This window comes from Anser anser, assembly GCF_964211835.1.
Source record: "Anser anser genome assembly, chromosome: 6".
Classification (NCBI taxonomy): domain Eukaryota; kingdom Metazoa; phylum Chordata; class Aves; order Anseriformes; family Anatidae; genus Anser; species Anser anser.
Window position 1 is genome coordinate 27035330 of NC_139726.1, and position 21048 is coordinate 27056377.

Here is a 21048-nt window from a genome sequence, read left to right on the forward strand (position 1 = left end):
TCGAAAGATACGTTATATAGACATTGTTAGGCACTCTTCACTTTTTCTTACAACAGAAGACCAAGTATACAGCTAAAGAAATGGAAATGCAGATGGTTAAGTTATTTCACAGTCAGATTTCTAGTTTGTTTTACAGATGAAATACTTTCAGTTAAACATAATTCATCAACTGTGAGCGCTCGTCTGGTGAAATTTGTGTTCATACTGTTGTGGGGTTTCTTATGCAGTAAATTTTTGGGCCTGAGGCCAAAACATGTTTGTTCAAGAAGCGAAGAGTGACTTCTCCTCCTCTCTGCTTGTGAAGGTAGTTTTTAAAGAATGAGTCATCAAGTAAAGAAGTAGCAATAATATATATGATCAGTTGCAGTTAATGATGAATAAGCATAATGCTCATTTTAATGAATAATGATTGCATTCAATTCACAAATCACCTGTAAGCCAGAGTTTTTCCTACAAATTATTTGGTGGACAAAGGCTATTAGCTAATGCATTCAGGAAACATTGTGGTTGAATCAGGCACGGTTTGGAAACAAGACAGTGTTAAGTTCATTTATTGATTATGCGTCCTAGAGTAGTTTTTATCAACACCATTTAGTTATTTATACAGCGATACTGTTTTCTCCTGGCATCCTCTGTGGCATAAGTTTTGATGAAGTCAGTGACAGACTTCATCTGTGTTCTTCAGCCTCCTATGCTGATACAGGCTTTGAATTTAACATTTATTTTATCAGTCATAGCAAAGTTCTTTATTCAGACTAATTTTTTGCGTTGAGATGATAACGTGTAGAATTTGTAGATCTGTGCTCATTTTGGTCACTAGGTAAAATTAGCACCAGGTTTTTTTTAGAATTGTGAATAGTTGAATGCATGAGTATAACATCAGAACCTGGAGCTGTAGGGCAACTGAGAAAAGAAGCCATGCCTTTGTGTGGTGAACAAAGCGTCACTGTATCTAAACAAGAAAGCAGACGAATAGTTTTTTCCCTACGTTTTCACACAAAAACTAACAGGCTGATAATACAAACATTAACAACAAGTCTTGTAAAAATTGTGTATGCACATCTGTGACAGGAAATTAGTGTGTGAAAGGCAAGAAATGTGCAAGTAGGAAAAAGATTTGGGGAATCTGGACTGTTTATGTTGTTTAATTAACTTTGAGCTACATGGTTGTGATAGCCAGCAAAACAAAAGTACTTCATGGATTTAAAGCATAATTATACCAATCTTCTCTGAACTTATCCAGTAAAACATATTTCTCTATCTGATTGTTCTAGAATAACTGCTTTTAAGGTTCAAGAAACAGCAGCAATTGCCAGGTCTTCATTAAAACCTTATAAAGAAAGTTTCTGGCACATAGTACATGAGCAGAAAAGCAGATACAACAGGTCTGCGTAGTTCACGCAATTGACTAAAAATTTCATTTGCTCAGTTCTGATATTTATTCTTTATTTATAAAGTGGCAATGAGGAAGGGTTTTTATTAAGTTCAGTCTAGTTTCCTAGCCTGATAAGAGAGTCTGTTGTGTAGCAGCTGGATGAAACCTTTCCCATCCCAAGCCCCTGTCCTTCAGCTGCCAGAGCCACATCTTGTGAGTGTGATGGAGTCCTTTTGCTTTTTCCTGTTTTCATTGGTCACTCCGTTATTAGTGGAGTCCTGGAGGGTTAGCAGTCTTGCTGACTTGTTTTTATATATGTCGTGTATTTATGTGTGTCGTATATTTAATATATCACGTGGCACTTAGGAACATGGTTTAGTGGTAGACTTGGTAGTGTTATGTTGATGGTTGGACTTGATGATCTTAAGGGTCTTTTCCTACCTAAATGATTTTATGACTCTTTGATCTGGGACTGTCTCTGCTGAAAACAACTGGTAACCAAAAGCCACGATATATTGAGAACTGAAAATTTTGTAGATCATTCTTTTCAAAGCGTAAAAGTAACTATGACTAATCACTTTATTTTGTAATAACTACTTGCAAAATCCACAAAAAACTAGTGGTAAAAGATCTTGGCAAATGCAGTTTGAAGTCCATCTTCCTTGAACATCCCTACTTCCCAGCTCGGGCTCCTGACATTTTGCTTTGTGTCAATTTTGCTGTACTGACGAGAACAGGGAAGAGCATCCTCTAGAGATTTGTGACACAGGTTTTTGCTTAATTAACTGGTAGAGAAGGCTGCTTGACTGACAGACAGAGCCTCCTTCAGTCCCCAAGTGAGTGGTGTTAATTTTCTGCAACATACTGGGGAACATATTCCCATCAGTGTGTCCACACAACTCTTATTGATGCTAATGAAAGCTGGGTGCTTGTATCAAAGGGGAAATTGCTGTGTGTGCGCCAAGGTTGCATCCTAAATCAGTGAACAGTGGAATTGCATCGTTCCACTGATACTTTTCTCGTGCTTTGTGTCTTTCAGCAACTTCATTGTTTTTTCTCATGTTGTTTTAACTATCCTAAGCCAAATTTTTCCTAAGCAAACCACAGAATAATCTAGTATCAGTTTTGTCAATATGCCACATAAAATGTTTTAAAGCTGGGAATTCTGAGAAAATAGTTGAGGGAATTTTGGCAGACTGTACTGGTTCTTCTTGAACTCAAAGATAGTGGTGAATTTGTTTCATATGGGCAGCTGTTTGTCTGAAAGCTTCCTTTAGTATACTATGAAAGCGATTCACCCCCCTAATACATCAGTAGAAGTCTCTGCTACCATCCAAGACACTTAAAGGAATCACATTTACAGTTCTAATTGATGGCCACTGTTTTGACAGGCAAACAGATTTCTCCTCCCAGTGGCTTCATACAGCTGGCCTCCAGCAGACCTTACCATTAGCAAAATTCTACTGAAAAGTGTATACAAGCTAATAATAAATCTGTAGGGAAGGATTTTAACCACAAACTACTATGTCTAATTAGTGATGTACAATAGCCAAGGCCAGGGAAGGAAAGTATTGTTTATCAGAAGGACTGATTTTGACAGTTTAAAAATGCAAAAGCATCTATTATTTATTATGCTGAAACACATCTTTCAAAATACAGTATATGTAACTCCACTCTTCTTTTATTTTGGCATTGTTTTGAAAGTTACTGCTTTCCAAAAAAAAAGGCAGCAGTCATTGAGGATGCAGGGATGGAATTTGTGATGCTTAAACCTTAAGAGTTCATTGTGTAATCTAAGACCAAGTCTTGTAGAGTTGTCTGTTTGCCTTTACTGCCTCCCTTTCCGATTCAATACCCGTATCTCTCCCTTGGACAAGCCTTCCTTCGAAAGAGCCTCAGAGTCTTTTCACTGTGTACTCTCCTTTAGTTCAGAGTTTCTCAAGCACTCCGAGCAGTGCAGAGCTCAAATACAGGCTAAAGCATCCTGCTGGGAAAGAATTGAGACTGTTTTTGGTAGCTCAGCTACTGTAGTGAACTCTGCATGTCTCTACTGCATATTGCTGCGCTGTGTCTTGGAGGCAAGAGTGCTGTTTCCCAAGACGCATTCCTTTCCTTTTCTGCCTCCAGCAAGAATCTCCAGGAAGGGGTATTTCCGTAACAGTGCAGCAGGAGAGCATATGAAAGGAGTACGGAGCAAGCGGTGGGGGGAGAATGAGTGTGTTGGGAGAGAAAAAGGAAATGATTGAGGAGAAAACTTACAGGAGATAGGGGGAAATAGAAAAGGGAAAAAGCATCTTAAACTGGTAGGAAAACAAGGCAGGTAGATATGTAGCGTTACGGTAACTATGGCTCTGAGGTGATTAGCAGAGAAAGAGAATAGGACTTCTTAATCTGGGCAAGTCGTTTTTCCCCTTTGTGCCTCAGTTTCTTAAATTTGTATAATGGGTGTGGTGGCACATGCTCAACATGAATGATCATTAGAGTGTGACTACATTTCCATAGAGAAAGGGGCTTCCACGAAGGTTTCGGTGTTGTCTCAAGCACAACGCAGGGAACTCCTCTGTTACTGCTGTTTTTCAAGAGTCAGGCTTTCCTGGAGATCTTGTTGGAACCTGCAATGAACAGTTTCTCTTCATGAAAGTCAGATAAGCCCCAACAAATCCCCACTGTGGCACATAAGGAGAGGAAAGCACACGGTGTGGTCGAGGAGGTGAGTACTGCTGTTGTGAGATAATTAGCGAGTCTGACACTTCGAAGTATCATGATGCTGAGTGCAAATGTAGCAGGTTTTCAGTTTTGTTTTGCAAATGTCATGTATTTAATTTGCCTCACGAGTTTTGTATCTGCAGTTCTGAGAATGTCATGGGTTCAAGTTTTTTCCATAGCCAAAAGGGCTGAGCAAACAATTTTCTGGTGTGAATGGAGATTCTCATATAATGTCTCAGCGGCTGAAATGATAAGAAAAGCAGCAAACAGCATGAGAATCACGATGCAAGAAAAATGGAAAAATCCTTCCCCTTACAAATATGCATATACTACACATGCATGTGTAGTTGATACGTTAGTGAGTTCTGGGGCTGTATTGCTGGTAATAGGGGGAAGAGGCACAGAACAGATGAGGAGATAGCATGAAACAGAAAAGAAGGAGGAAAAAAAAAGCCTCTTTCCCTCACTTCAGTTGGTCTTTTCCCTGTCTCATTTACCTGCTAAGGCTGAAGGTGCTGGCGTGACACCGAGGGATGCTGTCTCTCACTGGACTCTGCAGAATTTCCAAACTCAATCTGAGAAATCCACCGAGTCAGCAAGTAGTCCCAGAGGGGCAGCTGGCAGCGCCTGCAGACTGCACAGGGAGTCTCTGTCTCTTACTTTTTGTCTTATTGACTGAACCTCAGAGGAATAGGTTCAGTCAGAAACTGCATTTATCTTTTTCCTGCATGACAGAGGATAACAAATTCCTGGAAAAATTAATAGCTGTCCTAACTGCCTGCTTCTCTTCTTTTTTCTTCAGCATGGGGATGAGAAAATGGGAATTAAGAAAGCGGAGTCAAGGGAGAAGACCTTAATACTCTGTCCTTTTCTTTTTCTCACCATGCCCAAGACATGGGTGTGATTATCCTTTTCCCTTAGGGTTGGCATTTGCAGACTTCATGTAGAATAGGGTTAGGTATGTTTCTGTGCACTGTTTCTGTGCAGTGGGAGAGAATTAGTATTCACTTCAGAAGAAATTACTTTCCCGTGGGGTAGAACAGAGAGGGGAGAAATGGCTAGTGTTATATGAAAGCAGGGAAAAATAAGAATATATGGGAATAGTTTCTTGGATGGAGGGTAATTACACTGCCTGGTGGATAAGCTGGTAGGGCTTGATGCATTGGACAGACTATAAATCAACTTTTCCTTCTTCTGGCCAAGCTGTAAGTCATAGCTGTGTTATATTACTGTAGGCGTTTATTTCTCTGTGGATGTGATGTAGGATGCAGAGTTCTTGTACTGGTGACCACAAATCAGCAACATGGTCATCAGATGACTGAAGCATCATTTCTTGGATGCAGGTGGAAGGTTGTCATTCACTTTAACAAGTTTCCCAGTCAGATAATAATAACGGTGACCCTTCTTAATAAACACTATCTCCAAAACTCATACTACCTCTGCATGTTTTCTAGAAATAAGTTTCTTGAAATATTAAAGATGATTCCTCAGGCTGCCTTCTGTTGTCTATATTTGCACCGTTGCCAAGGAGAGTTACTCCAGTCCATTGGTTCTGTAGATGGACCTTGTGGTTTTGCAGCAATCACTTGTAACTCAGGTAGCCCAAGTCTTAGGGTACCATCATGTTCCTCGGTTTTTGTCTCTGGTCACTTCATATCCTGCAGAAGTTACATTGGGTCTATGGTAGGGATGGATAGAGCTACCCCACTGGTAAGGATTTCCTAATACCTAGTTACCAGAAAGAGTTACAGTAACTCAGCATTATGTGACATCTATATAAATTAAGGGCAAGTTCGACATTTAAACAGTAAGGATGTGGGGCATAAAGGCTTAGGGAAGATGAAGGTTAAAAAGATTTCAAGATTTCAGGGTATTTATTTAGATCGCCTGACTTTGTTCTGTAGTTTGTATGCAGAAGAGTAACCTCTTACATTTCATATGGCAAACAACCTCCAATCATTTATCTGATACTGAAACACAGATAATATTTGAGACAACGATACTGGCAGTGTAGATTTTCTTTTGTTGCTGTCCATATGGTTGATGCTTTCAGAGCAAGCTTTACTGTGTAAGTTAGGGCTTTTGTTTGACATTTCATTTCTAAGTTTCTTCATTTCATTGAAGATTAGATGTTATTTACCTGTGAGGGGTTACAGCAAGCAGTTTCCTCAGGTTTGGTGCTGGGAATTCTTTCATTAGCCCTTAAGTCTGTGAACAATGCGATGATCCAAGCATTAATACAGATGTGATTAACTGTCTTTTCTCAGCTTTGTTTGCTTTGTTCTACTGATACCTACAAGTTACATAATAAGTAGTACGTAAGGATATGCATTAAAGGCAGTTCCCCATTGTAGCAGACTTCTTGGCAAATTTATTTTCATTTTAGCACAACTTCAGTGGGAAAAAAAATTGCACTGTTGATTTATTTTGAATGAACTCCTAGAAGGCTTACTAAGTATGCCACGTGGAAAGCTCCATGAAATGCTGAGGGTTAATATACTCTGCTCTTAATTTCAAATTCCAGATAAATACGGTTTCAGCTTTGATCCTATCTGTACTAATTCATTGTCACTGTACTAATTAATTCAGCATGCTGGAGAAAAGATGCTAATTTGGGCATCAAAGAAATAAACGGGTTGGGGGGAGGTTGTGTTTAATGAGAGTTGTTAAAAAGATAAGTTTTACTCCCATTAGACTGGATCTGGAAGCTCAGTCTAGCTCCAGTAGTTAGCTACAGCAAATTAAAAAAAAAAAAAAAAAAAGGTACTTAGTTTAATGTTGACATAACAAAATAGGAGCAACGAAATATTGGTGTTAATAATGTGGTTTTCTTTGTATTTGTGTTATCTGTATAACCTTCTCTTTTCCTGCTGACCATAACCAGTTTAATGCCTATCACAGCATTAGAATAATGTGGATTATCTCCCAAAGTGATTTGAGGATGGCTAAATATAAGCATAGTCACTGTCATAAAGCTTAGCTAAATTTGTGAAATACAAATAATAATTATAGCGCAGGACATGTTAACAAGTTGTGCCTCTTGAGTCTTGGTTGATATAATAAAACAAAGGTTAGGTTATTTTTCTCTTTCCGTGCGAGCTAGTTTTGATTGTCTAAGCTTGCACATACCTGCCTTACCTGCTCTTTGGGGTGTTTCGGTGGGAGCCTGATGGAGTGACCACCTGGCTGTTGGGTGGGATGGAAGGGACTCTTTCAACACCACCACAGTGCTGAGATCCAGAGTATAAACAGGAGCAAACGGTTTGAGTGTTGTACACAGCACTGCCCAGCCCCGCAGTGGACTTGCCTTCCTGCCCCTTCCTCTCCTTCTCCCTGGAGGTGGAGGCACTGCCATCACAGTTCACCTGCCCTGGAGCTGTAAGCAGAAGAGGCTGATGTGGCCGTCTCCAGGTCCTCCATCTACCAGGGATAGAGAATTGGATGCAGTCAGTGGTGAGAGGGGCTGGCAGTGGGGCAAGGAGAAGAGATGCACACCTGCCTCTGGCACAGAGCTGCCCTTCCACCAAAAGTTTAACTCATGCCATGGAAGTACTGCCATCTTCTTGGTTACTGGTGAAGATGTGAACAGTGTTGCCCAGTCCTTGCCATGAGTGCTCTGTTCTCAAAATCACAGCCTTTACCCGAACATATTCTCGTCTTTCTGTATTTTTTCAGCTGTTGCAAAGCTCTTGATCCATTAGTGTAATACTCAATGGCATGCTTCTGTCCAATAAGTAAACATTTAATAACAAACCTTTTAGATATTTAGAGAGCCACAAAAAACGTAAAAGAAGTATTTCATTAATGTTGCTATTAACATAAATGTAAAATGAGCCTGGTCTGTAATCACAAACAAGTGTGACTCACTAAGGATCTTTAGGGAAATATTTAATACTCTGTAAAAGTGTGTGTATGAAAGTGATTAATCAAAGCACAGCACTGCTTCTAGGGTATTTCTTCTGCTGTAAAGCTGCGTGATAAAATAACTTAAAACACACGGCAGTAGTGGCAGTTAATAAGCTTTTTATAGTCCCTGTGTGGACCTGAAAATCATACCTTATTAGTATCTTTATCTTTCTTGTTCACTCATTCATTCTTACTCACATTTAAATTTAATTTTAAGGGTTATTTCTAGTCTTTCATAAGGGAGCTGCTTTAATAATCTCAGCATTTTTCCCCATTTGCTGTGAAATGACTAGGAGCCAGAGCTTTTGTTATATGTACTTTACAAATCACTCTGTTTTTTTACAGATCATTTCTGGAGATGTCAAGGCTTTATGACATTGTTAGGCTGTGTATCTTGCTTGACTGTGTCATATGCCCTCTTGAATTATTTCCGTGCAGATGTTTGCAGTTCCATTATGTACCCTGTTGGCTGCAGTGACACCTGCTGATCTAGGGCAACCAAATTAAGAAATCCAAGTTGCTGAATTTAGTCAGCAAGCTGCTTAGGGTTCTACCCAGCAGATGTTTCTCCTCCTTACAAGTCTGGGACTTCACAGACCTGCCTGCTTTTTAATCCTTGAAGCAAATATCAACATGTTTGAGATCTGGAAGCTCCCAGCTCCATGCGGAAATGGTGTTGCCATGACCACAGCTTTAGGTCTTGCATATAAGACGTTTATCCCAAATATAACAGAGCAGGCCTATAGAAGGTTTGTTCTAACTTTTATCCCTTGCAATGGGGATAAAAGCCTTGAAATGAAGCATATGTGTGCTTTTATATGATAGCCAATTGAATGTTAGTATGTACTGCAAGATGATGATGTACACTCGGTATTCAGAAACTTCATTCATTTAATGCTTCTAAGGGGAAAATGTTAGTTATTTGCAGGGCACCCATATTTTCCTTTGAAATTCAAAGAAATAGGATAATCCTTCACTGTGCTACAGCATGTTCTCAACTGTTGCATATGGACTTTTCCCATAAGGATGTATCACTCTGAGGTCTGATTGCTTAAAGAAAATCCCTTTATACTTTTGTTTACGGGACTGTGCTCTGAGTAGTTGGAATATTAATTTTCTCAGCTGAAAAGTATGCTAAGGTTATTAGGCTTTTTTTTTTTGTGGCTTAATGCTTTGTGCTCTACATTGCTTTTCTTAAGTGTTAAATATTTGCTGTTTTTATTCTTTAATGTTTGTGCAAGATTTTTTTGAGCTGAAAACATATTACGATAATAATAAAAAACAATGGATTTTTATGATATAGCAATGTGCACAAGAGGCTAAAAACTTCAACATTTCCTAGCCTTTAGCTATATGCTGCATACTTAGTGTAACAGGTAAAAATTGTAAGTCTTCACAAATCCCATGTGAAGCTAAATATAACATGAAAAACAAATAAAACAAAACAACAACAACAAAAAAAAACACCACCCCAAAACAACAGATCAAGTGTTTTCATCAAGACCAACTCACTATTCCTGATTTATAATTACACTGGAACTTGCCAATTTGTAGCTAGAGCAGCTCTACCAGCAGACAGCACTATTTTTGCTGAGAGTTATCATGCTTGCAGTTATTACAATCAAAATCATCACTATTTTATTTAAAATGTATTTTCTTCATAAGGAAGAAATAATACCTAGTCTTGAAAAGGAGGTATGTTGAACATTTCTTTTTTACATTTCTCTTGAGTATGCAACATATTCAGCTTTAACTCCCTTCAACAGTACAATATGCCCAAGAATACCGTTTCAAAATCAATACTTACTACAGTCAAATATGAGAATCCACAAAACCATAATTGAAAAATTGTGGGAGAAAAGTAAGCAGACTGAATACAAACAAAGTACCAGACTTGGATTACGACCAAGATGCAAGTGCTAATACAGCCTCTCCTGAGAAAACTGCCATGAGACCTTCACAGCATGTGCAAGCGTTCGAAAGCAGGGTGTTTTCAGGTGCAGCCTGCTGGTGCTCATCCCAAGGCTGAGCATTCTTTGGCTGTCTGGTTAGGTGCTTTGTTTATGTGACATCTCTCTAGAGAGCAATATATGCAGAGTTTCACCTGGCTTTTCACATGGGTAATGAGCCTTCCTCACTTCATATGTTCTCACTCTTTCTTAACAACCTCTATCTGTCTCGTGTTTCCCAACTGCTGCTTTTGCTGCTACCATCAACCTCTGATGGGTTTTGTGGCTCCGCGGCCTTGTAGGACTGCTAGAACTGGGAAAGCAGCAGTGGAATCAGTGTGCTGCTCTCAACTCAGGAAAAGCAGAAGCATGAAAAGTATCTGCTGTCTTTCTGGAAGCACTGATATAAGAGAGACCATCAAAAAAGAATTGAAGATGGTTTGAAGGAAAGGGGTGTGTGTGTGTATGCATGTATGTATATATATTGATCAGAGGATCCCTGGAAGAACGTAATACGCTAGCGGTCTTGTCACATATAAGAAAAAGGCAAGAGAAAGCCATGCACTGGGATCTGACTCTGTCTATTCCCCAGCACAGGCCACGGTAGAGCATCTCATGTTAATGCCTGTAGTGTTTGTCTGTCTTCTTGTTTGCACCATACTCTACGTGGCCATCTCTCATGCCCATCATTCTCCTTATAACCAAATTCTTATTGTCTGGAAGACTTGCTGAAGAGTCTGTCAGAACTTCATTTGACCATAAGCTCATAATTATTGATTTAAATGCACTAAAAATTTGGATTGTTAACTTACAAGCCTGACAACAAAGATTTCTGCTTTGGTCAGAGCAGAAACCTAAAGTCAATGATTTACAACTTAACTACATGTACAGTAGTTCAGCTATTCCACTTGAGGCAGTTTGGGCTGACATGAAAAATAAAAAGGGTAAAAGAAAGATCACCAAGACAATACTGTAGACTTACAGAGAAGAGTTTGCAATTGTGAGTCAGAGTAAGTAGTTTGCAATACGGTATATTTAATGAAGAAATCGTTACTTTATTGTACGTACTGTCATTGATTTGCATGAAAGGACACGTTAACTTACATGGAAGGCACTGATCATTTATTTACTTATGGAATTGAGAATTTCAGATTGGGGAAAAGGTGTGGAGTTTTTTATACTTTTTGGCCTATAATTCATAAGCATATTTGACATACAACATACTTGACCCCAGTATTCTGTCTAGCTCCATCAAAAATGAAATGTAGCTCCCTGGTTTAGTCACCTTTAACAGCCTGCATAAAATGGGCTGTTATGCTATGCAACATAACGTATCAGTACAACGTATAGAACAGTGGAACCCTAGAAGTGATTGGGGTCTCTGGAGGACTTTCACTGCATAAATATTAAAGGATAGTACATCCTTAGGCAGAAAGGAAAACCCAGAAGTACTTTAAAAAGAGATCTTAAAAGCTGTCTAGTTTTGTACTTTCAAAATATATCAAGATTTTATTCTTTCTGAATGCATCATTTTTTAAACAAAGAACAAATCTTTAAATTAAGACCAGATATGATTAAGAGATAATAGATATTGATAAGAGCAGAATATGTGGTCCAGTCTGGGTGCTGGCATCACAGCCACTGCAGATTACTTTCAGAGAGCTGTCCTGTGGTAAGAAGAACCTTCAGCTACTTTAAAATGTGCAATAATAGTTTAGTCCTGCAGTGGCTTGCTTTTTGGGTTTGGTGGGGCTTTACTGCTTTCTCTCTCAAGCAGTATGTTTCAAAAGTTCAGGAACCAAATCAGTTCATAACTAGTCCTTCCTATTGCACATAGCCCATTTAAAACTGAACTTCTTTTGCAATGTGGGATCTATGAGTGGTCAAGATAAAAGCTCACAGTGTTGTGATTGCCTAAAATTTCTGTGCATTAGGATAGATAAGTACTGTTTTTTCTTCTGGTAATTATTTCTTCTTGACTCCTTCCTTGATATCTTAAACAGATTTGGAAAGAAAAAAGAAGATAGAAGTGGGAAAACAGATCAGAAGGCGAATCCAAAGCATGATGTACTTAAAGAAGAGGAGTTGGAGAAAATGAAAGATGAACGTGAAAGGTGAGTAAATCATGTCAGCATTTTTGTTCATCAGATGAAAAACTGATCTAGTACATCAGACATCTTTGGTTTCAGCTGGCTGTGCCGTAAAACGGTAGTTTTTGGACTTAAGTATGTTCTTTACTGCACAAGAGTTTGCTGGCTAGCCCCATGTTGCAGAAGTATCTAGTCAGCAAATGCTGAGTAGGCAGACACAGTGGGAAGAAAAGAGGCTTGGCTAGTTACAGTCAGTCTGAAGAGTTAGAGGCAGGGGTCTGCTGGCAGTCCAGGGGGTGGGAAAGGGATGCTGGGCAAGACAAGAATCTGAGGTTCGTAGGCACCACTGAGCATGTGTCAGCAGTGAGTTGCAGTATTTCGGAGGTAAGGTTCTGAGACTGAAATACAAGGAACCACCGATGTGAGTAACACCAGTTGTCTTGTTCATAAAATGCTCCTGTTCCATGCCCAATCTTATCATCTTCATTATTTTTCCAAATGGGGAGTTTGTAGTTTTCTCCTTTCACCCATTTCAGCCATTCAGGGTTTGGGGTTAGTTATTAAGTGCTGACAAGGCTCAGCAAACTTCTCTCTCCACTTCTCTCACCCAACTCATCCAGGTGTCCTTCACGATATGCCAGTGAGGGACTTTGCTCCCTTCGGATGGCTGCTGTCAGAAAAGTTAGAGCCCATATTTGCTGGCTTTCAAGAGGCTTCTGCAGTTGCTGCAAGACTTTCCAAGCTGTAGTATTAAGGGTTATCAATGCACAGGGAAAGCTTTCAGAGGTTTATTTCCCTCAATGGAAAATCCTGCTCCTGGGTGGTGGGAAGGAAGCAGATAGAGTTCATTTTGGGAGTGCTGGGTCTTTCCTCGCAGTACAGACCAGCCTTTGTGGTGCTGATCAGTGCCCAGGGAAGAGATATCCTGCTTTCATTTGAGTCATTCAGTGCATAGTCAGCTGTATGAGTGGAGTGGTAGATGACGGGATGGAGAAAAAGAAATAAACACAAGCCCCAGTCATTGAAGTCTGCTGCTAATATTTGTTTGACTCATTTTAAAAGCTAGTACGGTATCTAATTGCCACAGTGCTGCTACTTGCTGCTACTGGATATGCCTAGTAAGTGTCTGAAGTATTTAGTTCATCCAAGTTGAGTAGTGTCAGGAGAAACTTTGTACCATTTGTTTTAAAATTTCTATATCACGTCCTTGATTTTGCCAGATTGATGAGTGCCTTTATTTTAAACTGCTGACTCCCAATTTGGATACTGGCAATTTGAGAGGTATGTGTCCTTCATTTTAAAGAAGCCAGTGTCTTTTAGTAGGATCCTGGCAAGCTAAGAAGCATGTATTCCATCTGTTAAAGGGCCAGTGTCATTTAGTAAAATGTTGGCAGGCTGCAAGGAATGAACCCTTCTGTCTAGAGGTCTAACATTCCAATTGGACATGAGATAATTGTTCTTAATATTTCTTTAGTGTTGTATTTTATTTTTTTTAAGTTACAGTCACTGATTGACAGTAACTTGGTAAGACTGCATTAGAAACTGGCAGCTCAATGTCTTCATCATTCTGGTTTCTCTAGTAATGATTTCAGTTTTGACCTGGAAGAGTTTGTGACTGAAATGGAGAACAGCAGGTGTATTGAGAAGTGGATGAACCAAGATGATATTTTTAACTCACTTATTTGCCTCTTCTTCTATAATGCATGAAAATATAAATATACCCTATTTTCTATCAGGTAATGCAGCTTGTATGGCTTGAGGATTAAAATTAAAAAATAAAGGGGGGAGGGGGAGAGAGAAGAACAGTGAAGAAAATTTCCTTACATTATCCCCAAAGCTATGCAACATATGCTGTAAAAAGAGTCAAGTCACTTCAACTTTCTAAGTGAGATAACAGCATGGCAGTATATGTATGCACACATAAGAATGTCTACAGGCTGATTCCTGAACCTTTCTTGAATCGTAAGAATGGAGAGGCTTCATCTTTCCTGGAGGAAAATTAAGTAAGATTCTCATATATGAGTAAGAACTGTTTGGGAGATAGAGTAAAATCAGTGGAAGGAAACATTACTTGACTAAAACGTAATCCAGTCCTTTTGTTTTGTTGTTGACTGTTCAGCTAGTGATGATACTCGGTAAAACTCTAGACAAGTTTTATAGCTCTGTCTCAAGATTTAGTGATTGTATAAAGTAATTGAATTCCAAGATTTTAATGCAGATATTGGCAAAGAAAACCTTGTGGCACATCCACATCATAGATCTTCTGCTTCTATGACTTCACTAGCTGCAGTTCTGCATATTTGGTTTCATCTTTATAAAACCAACCTTTACTTAATTTTACTAAAGCATCAGTATGCTTTCAAATCATATTTTCAAGTGAGTTACGTTAAAACTACTAGGAATGTAATAGTAGAACAAATGGACTACAGAAATGTTGATAGAAATGCAGCTTTTGTCCCTTGATACCCATGAACAAATCCTCTATTTAACAGTTAGAACAAAATACAAATTGCTTTTTTGACATCTAACCTTTTTCAAATTAATTTAAACACATACCTAATTTTACTTTTCCAAGATCAGCTAAGTAATTTTGTTCAGACACAATCCCAATTACTACAGTTTTAAAGTCAGTTTGCTTAAACTTCAGTTTTCTTGAATACTGACTGCCTAAATATTTCAGAATCTGTCATACCAATACTTAGGATTTTTAATGTTTGGTTTTTTTTTTTCAGAGGCTGAACTGTCCATTTTTGACACTAGTAGAAGAGGTCAGAGTAGTTGATTTTTGGGCTGGGTGTGACAGGATTAATGATCAAGTGCATCTTAGCAGCTGTGGACCTTGCATGGTTTTGGAGGTTGGTTTTACATGCACTATATGTTTGGCAGATCTCCAAAAAAAAAAACCACACTGAAAAAAAGGAACAAAAAAAAAAAAGAATATTGTTCCAAGATATGTTCCAGCTGAGAAACAGTTTTCAGAAGGAAATGCATTTCCAGTTTACAGGAGCAGGTTGTCTCCTGGAGTTTTGCAAAGGTGGTTTGTTTGTTTGTTTGTTTTTTGATCGGTATTGGATAGGTACAATATTATCTCACAAAATTCCAGAGACAGGCCTGCCATAATTCTGTATTTCCTTGTACACAGCCTTTTCCCAGAAATTTTGCAAGATTTACAGACATGCAGAAATGACAGATGCGATCACTGCATGATTATGGTTTGGCTGTGCAGTACAAATTCAGTGACTCTGGCTCTGACAAGAAACATCAGATCTTATGTAGGTGTGCTTGCAGGAACATAAGTCCATCGTGCTCAGACTAGGCTAGATTTACTACTTGCACGGAGAAAGAATTGTATAGTGCATGTGCAACAAGTCTGACACATCCAGAATGTGTTAGATCTAGTAGGCGTATGCAGACAGAGCATACAGCACTTACTCTGTAATGCAGATGCTTCCCAAAAGGATTGAACTTGCTGCACATTGGTCCACAGCACAGATTTGCCTGGCAACCCTTTTATGGGCCACCAAGTTTCACACTTGAACCTTAAAAAATGAAAATAAATTGAGTATTTCTCTAGCCTAACAATTCTTATTTCCATTCCCCATCTTTCAGTTCTCAGTACAACTCTCTGTACTGTACTGCCTTGTAGCTGCAGTACTCTGAAGCAGCTCTGCATCCTGCACTAAAATGCTGACATCGTTATTATTTCTTACTGCTTGTATTCCCTAACAGTCCCAACCAAGGTGAAGGTCTCATTGTGCTTGTTGCTGTTAGGGAAGCTTGGGCCCAGCCCCAAGCACTTACAGTTGAGGTAGCAGAGACAAAATCTGCCAGGAAAAAAAAGTGTCCCGTGGGTGGGAATCTGATGTGCAGGCAGTGCAGCTGCTTATCCAGGTTCCTAAAAAGTCCCTGTCAGGTTAGGAATTTGTTCCAGACCTCAGCCCCAGGCCTCCTTTCATTGCAAAGGCAGTACTTCATTATATGACTGCTACTTCTGCAGTCTTCAAGTGGTTAAAGGGAATTTAGGATGTTAGGCATTCCTCATTTAGTAATGGCTTTATCTGTGTCCAATTGAATATGAAGTCAGCACTCCTCTGAATTTCACAATTTTCTCCTTCTCCCCCTACCTCCCGTAGCTTTCCTTTCTGCTGCAGCAATGCAAAACCACTGAAACTTTACCAAAGTCAGAACTTCATGGCACAGCTAGTTTAGGAGGAACAACTTAGCTTGTGATACAGTTCTCTGAGGTGGTGGTTTGTCCTTCCTGACACCAGTCAAGTGGTTCATTGGACTGAGGCCCTACTTCAAATAAGCTCAACATTTTGTTCCTGCTTCAAAGACTTTGGCTGTAATAAAACATGTGCTCCAAAGGTCTAGAATCTGCCCATAAAAGGAAAAAGCGAATGCTATGTCTGAGGTTTATTTTGATCAAGCTGACTCAAATCTGTATTTTTAGTGCATTCTGTATAAATTACTCAGAATCTATCATTTTAACAATAAGATGCTCAGTACATTATTAAACACTGGAAGGGATCCTATTTTCTTTCCCTCAAAACAAGATTTCTCTTCCTCCCTTCTTCCCATCTTTTTCCCACTCATTTGGGGTTGCCTTTAAATTTTCGAAAGTTTGAAAATCTTCATAAAACAAATTAGACACATATATTAGGCACTTGAGTTTTATACATAATAATTTGTTTGCCTTTCAAATGCAAATAAAGTGACTATAAATGAAAGAAAACTTTTTTTTTATTATTTATTTAGGATTATTTTACTGAAATATTCATGCTGAGACCGAAATCTCTCTTCTAGTAGAGTAGAACATTTCCTTCACATATATATATTCCCTTCACATAAAATTTCACAAAATATGACACCCAGTTAAAACAAAAAACAAAAAACAAAACAACTATGCACATGTTCAGAGGATAACTGGTTTGTTTGGTTCAATCAGTCTTAGCTTTTTACTCCGTATTGGAATTAATTGAGGATTTTTTTTAATAGTATTAAGTTGTTGAGTGGAATGTCAGAGAAGCAGAAGGAACATCTGACCCTTGCTTTCTGAATGTCTGAACTGAATGCTTAAGTTACAGTGCATCTCAAATTTGGGTAAAATTAAATGGTTTTAGTTTTTGTATTAAAGACTGAGTTGCCTTTACTTTTCAGAAGCCTTCCAGAAATTGAAGAGAGCTTCTCTTGTCTTATCAGCTCTGGTGCTTGTTGCCTGTTCCCATAGTTTTAAAAATCAATACATATGTTTTTGATATTTGGCAAACAGAGATTTAATTTTGCAGCTGCAAGATCCCTGTACGAAGCGAATGCATCTTACAGAAATAAAATCATTTAGAGACCATTTCTATATGAGAGAATACTTGTGAGTGAAACTCCATTCCATTTCTGTTAGCAGTTGCTTCATTATATTTAATTACAAACAATTTCTATGTTACTGGAAATCAAAATGAAGACGAGAATAGTTGCAGCCACGGCAGTGTGGTATGAAAGCCAAATTGTTTTGAGTCAAAAGTTGAAACTCACTGTTACAGAAATGAAAGTATGATTTTTAAATGTGGTACATCTCAGACTGCACTCATACACACAGAAATTGTTATGAACCCCATGTAGTTTTTGTGCTTGTGTTACAGTCTTGCAAAGTCTGAAAGTATTATTATGGCTGTTTATAGTTTATATTGATCTCTAGTAAAATGTTGGTAATTGCTCTTCTCACCATTCAGCTCTGTGCTAAACCACATGTTTTTGGGACTCTGAGCATGTGCATCATTATTTATTAAGGGTTAATCCAACCCAGCATATCTCTTCATTGAGTATGCCTGACTTTGCAACACAGCTAGGTCCTGTGGTTTAGACAAAATAAAGTGTTGGATGTGATCCCAGTTTTAATACTCCCAATTTATTATAACCATTGAACTCTGATCAGATCACGGATTGGATCGGATCCCAGTTTTTTAAATGTTTCAATTTATTGCTGGCTTGCAACCCTGATAAGAATACATATTTGATTAAAGCTTCAGTTTTCAAAAATTCCAGTTAATTACTTTTAGATTCTTATTAGATCATAGTCGTGTAGTATGGTATGTTGAAGTTATGAAAAAGTTAGTGGATGATGTTGCATAGGTCAAGGTCATAGTTTCATTTTTTGCTGACAGTATGAAGTTATCAGATTTCTGTTTATTACTGTGGCAGCACTTGCACTGGACAGGAGGACAGATTAATCCCAACCCATTGATTCTGAATGATTCTCATTTTAGATCTGCTGCTGCTCTGCATACCAGAACACGTAATAAAAGACTACCACTGAACACTGAGAAACTGATGCGTGGTTATGAATAGCTGAGGTAGATGACTCTCACCTTTCACAGGTTATGACGTGGAATTCAGAACCAAACAGCAATTTGTGAGCTCCTTCATGTGGCTAATCCACCCCTGGAGGGCATTTGTATGAAAATATTAGGCTGTGAGTTGATCCCAGAACGTCCTACCTCAGCATTTAGCAGGAAGGATAGCGAAATGGCACATGGAATTGGTCCTTTTCTTCAACTATCGCAGTACTATTCCATGTATTGGAGATTGCTGAAAATAGCCCTCTCCAGATGTCATAGCCGTGCTGTCTAAGTAAGACCCAAAGTCTCATCCAAGTGTCCTTGGTTTGCTCATCATTGAGGCGCTGGTTTCACTTTGCTCTGGAGACCACTTTTCACAAGCTGTGCTACCTGCCCACCTAACTAAGAGGTCCGAGCAGCCCAATGGCAATGGCCTGGCTCTTGCTTGTATGGACGTGCCAGTGCAGTGTTTTCTGGATGTATGGGAGCTTTATTGCTTGGTGTTTTAAAAAATTAGACTGTAAAACAGAAATACTGTTATTAGAAACTTTTAAAGAGCAAACTAATACAGTGAAACTGGCCAGTGTACTAGCCAGGTAATAGAGTGCTTTCTAGGAGACAGACTAATCTGGCTTAGGGATTTCTTAGATGCAGTACGGACTGTAGGTCAGCTCTTGGCCTACCCCAAAATCAATAAGAGCATAAGAATGACTTGGAAGCTGCATTTCATACCTTGCCCTTCCAATTGTGATTTATGACAGTCTATCAGAAGTCCTTGGCAGGCACTTTGAAGTAACGCCACAGCACAGAATTCCTGTTCCTGTTTCCAATGGGAAAAAAATGAAAGTACAATTCATGGGGATGGACAGGAAGTCAGTTTGTATGTGTGATTCTCCATAGCGAGCTTAAACCGAAATAACTGAAAAGCTTGAAGTCTTCTCTGCTCGGTCAAAGCTGGGTTTTGCTTTCTAGTCCAAGACTGGTAATTAGGAAAAAAAAAACCAACAACAGCAAATGTGACTGACCAGACTGACAGACGGAGAATGTTCCTGTTCTCGAACAGGAAGATTCTGTTCAATAGGTTCCAGGTTTGATGTCGTTAAGTGTAGAATAAGGAAACAGCAAATACATCCCATCATGTGGAGCTAGGCCTGCTCCTTCCACTACCAGTATTTAATTCAAATTAAGGCATAGTATGTATGCAGTTGCAGAAGTGGTTGTGCAAACTCATGAGGTCTCACTAGGTAAGTGGGAGCTGCACGTGGTAGGTACCTGTGCAGAGATGTCCCAAGTATATTGTATTACTACAGTATTATAAATAATGAAATCTACTTTCTTTCCTGAAGGTGGTAGGGCAAGGTAATCTCTTGAGGTGCATCTGTTGCGCTCCGCATTGGCATGTTGAAGCTTAAAGAGGCCACATTTCTGCTTGGATTTTGATTTCTGGAAAAAAATAATGTGACTTAGATTTAAAGCCAGCTGGCTTAGGTGTCAGTAGAGGTGTATGACTTAGTGATTTGTACAGTTGAAGCTGAACTCTCTGCCAGATCCTGTATCATCACATTCTCCTTTTGAGTTAATTTTATATGCTAGATTCAAGGCTCATCAGGAAGTGCTATGATCCCAGGTCTCAGGTGATGTGTGGGCCACAAATTAGCATTGAACAAAGTTCTGGGCCACATGTGGGTGGGTGAATTCAGAACAGAAGGTAGCGGGTAGGTTCTGGGGTTTGGAAAACATGAACCTGCATTAAAATTCACATTATGTGGCAGACATTTTATTGGAGCCCAGTATTGCACAACGACTAGTGTTAGGCATGCAGACTACTTACCTAATACAGATGCTGCTGTCCTTCCTCAGGTACGATGTACAAAATGCCTGACCTTTGTTTTTTTTACTGAAAAGTACAAATCATAGCAGCCTGGGAATTCCTTTAAATCAGCATAGAGAACTAGGCCCACAACTTATTTGTGGTCTGCAAAGTCCCTGCAGATACAAGGTCATCTTACAGGAGGAGATTGAAGTTCCTAAAGGCATCAGAACATTTCAACTGAAAGATACTAAAGAAGGAATTTTGACAAACCTGGAATGATTCCACTATTTAATCCACTTTGCTACAAAACAAGGAACATCCTGTTGACAAGAGACTGAGCAACCTGGTAGTGTAGTCAGCCTTGCTTTTTCAGCAGGAGATTGAACAGGGTGACCTTTAGAGGGTTCCTTCTACCCTATTTTTTTTTTTATGAAATTGGCACTTCAGAAGATAACACAGGATAGTTACAAGCAGAGAAAATTGCATAATGTAGTAAAATACAGCATTTAATGTGATAATTTGCTTTTAGTAATCTGCTGCATTTCACCAAATGTAGAACTAATGTAGAAAAAAGTGAGCTACTGAAACTTTCTTAGATTTAGCAGCAAAAGTGAAATCGTGCTCTCATTGAAGTTCACAAGCAGAAACGCACTGACCTCATTAGAACCAAAATTTTTCTTTACAGGGCAGGATCCTGAGTGACTTGGTGATCACTCCCTGTCACCTCTGAGATAAATGGAAGAACATTGAGCCATCTGTCTTTTCTGTCCAAAGCTCACACTTAGTCATCAGCAAAATTCTTGTTTTGTGGTATGAAAGGGCTATGTTTCATCTTCATTTTGTCATAAACTTAGACTACATTGACCATAAAATTTCC

General features: G+C 39.0%; 1 protein-coding gene and 1 long non-coding RNA gene across 9 annotated transcripts in view; one reads left to right on the forward strand and one right to left on the reverse strand.

Annotated features, from left to right (window-relative positions):
• LOC310902016 overlaps positions 1 to 11931 on the reverse strand; it is a 38070-nt gene extending 26139 nt beyond the window's left edge. Inside the window, exon 1 of the long non-coding RNA XR_014586407.1 lies at positions 1 to 11931. This exon is cut by the window's left edge and continues 19009 nt beyond it. This is a non-coding gene — a long non-coding RNA (uncharacterized lncRNA).
• The window catches only part of PARD3B (par-3 family cell polarity regulator beta), a 536941-nt gene that overhangs the window by 426594 nt on the left and 89299 nt on the right, over positions 1 to 21048 (forward strand). For all 8 annotated transcript variants that reach the window (XM_083842794.1, XM_083842789.1, XM_083842795.1 and 5 more), the window contains one exon: positions 11940 to 12050. In XM_083842794.1, the coding sequence (XP_083698920.1) occupies positions 11940 to 12050 (111 nt within the window). The remainder of the gene's footprint in view (positions 1 to 11939; positions 12051 to 21048) is intronic.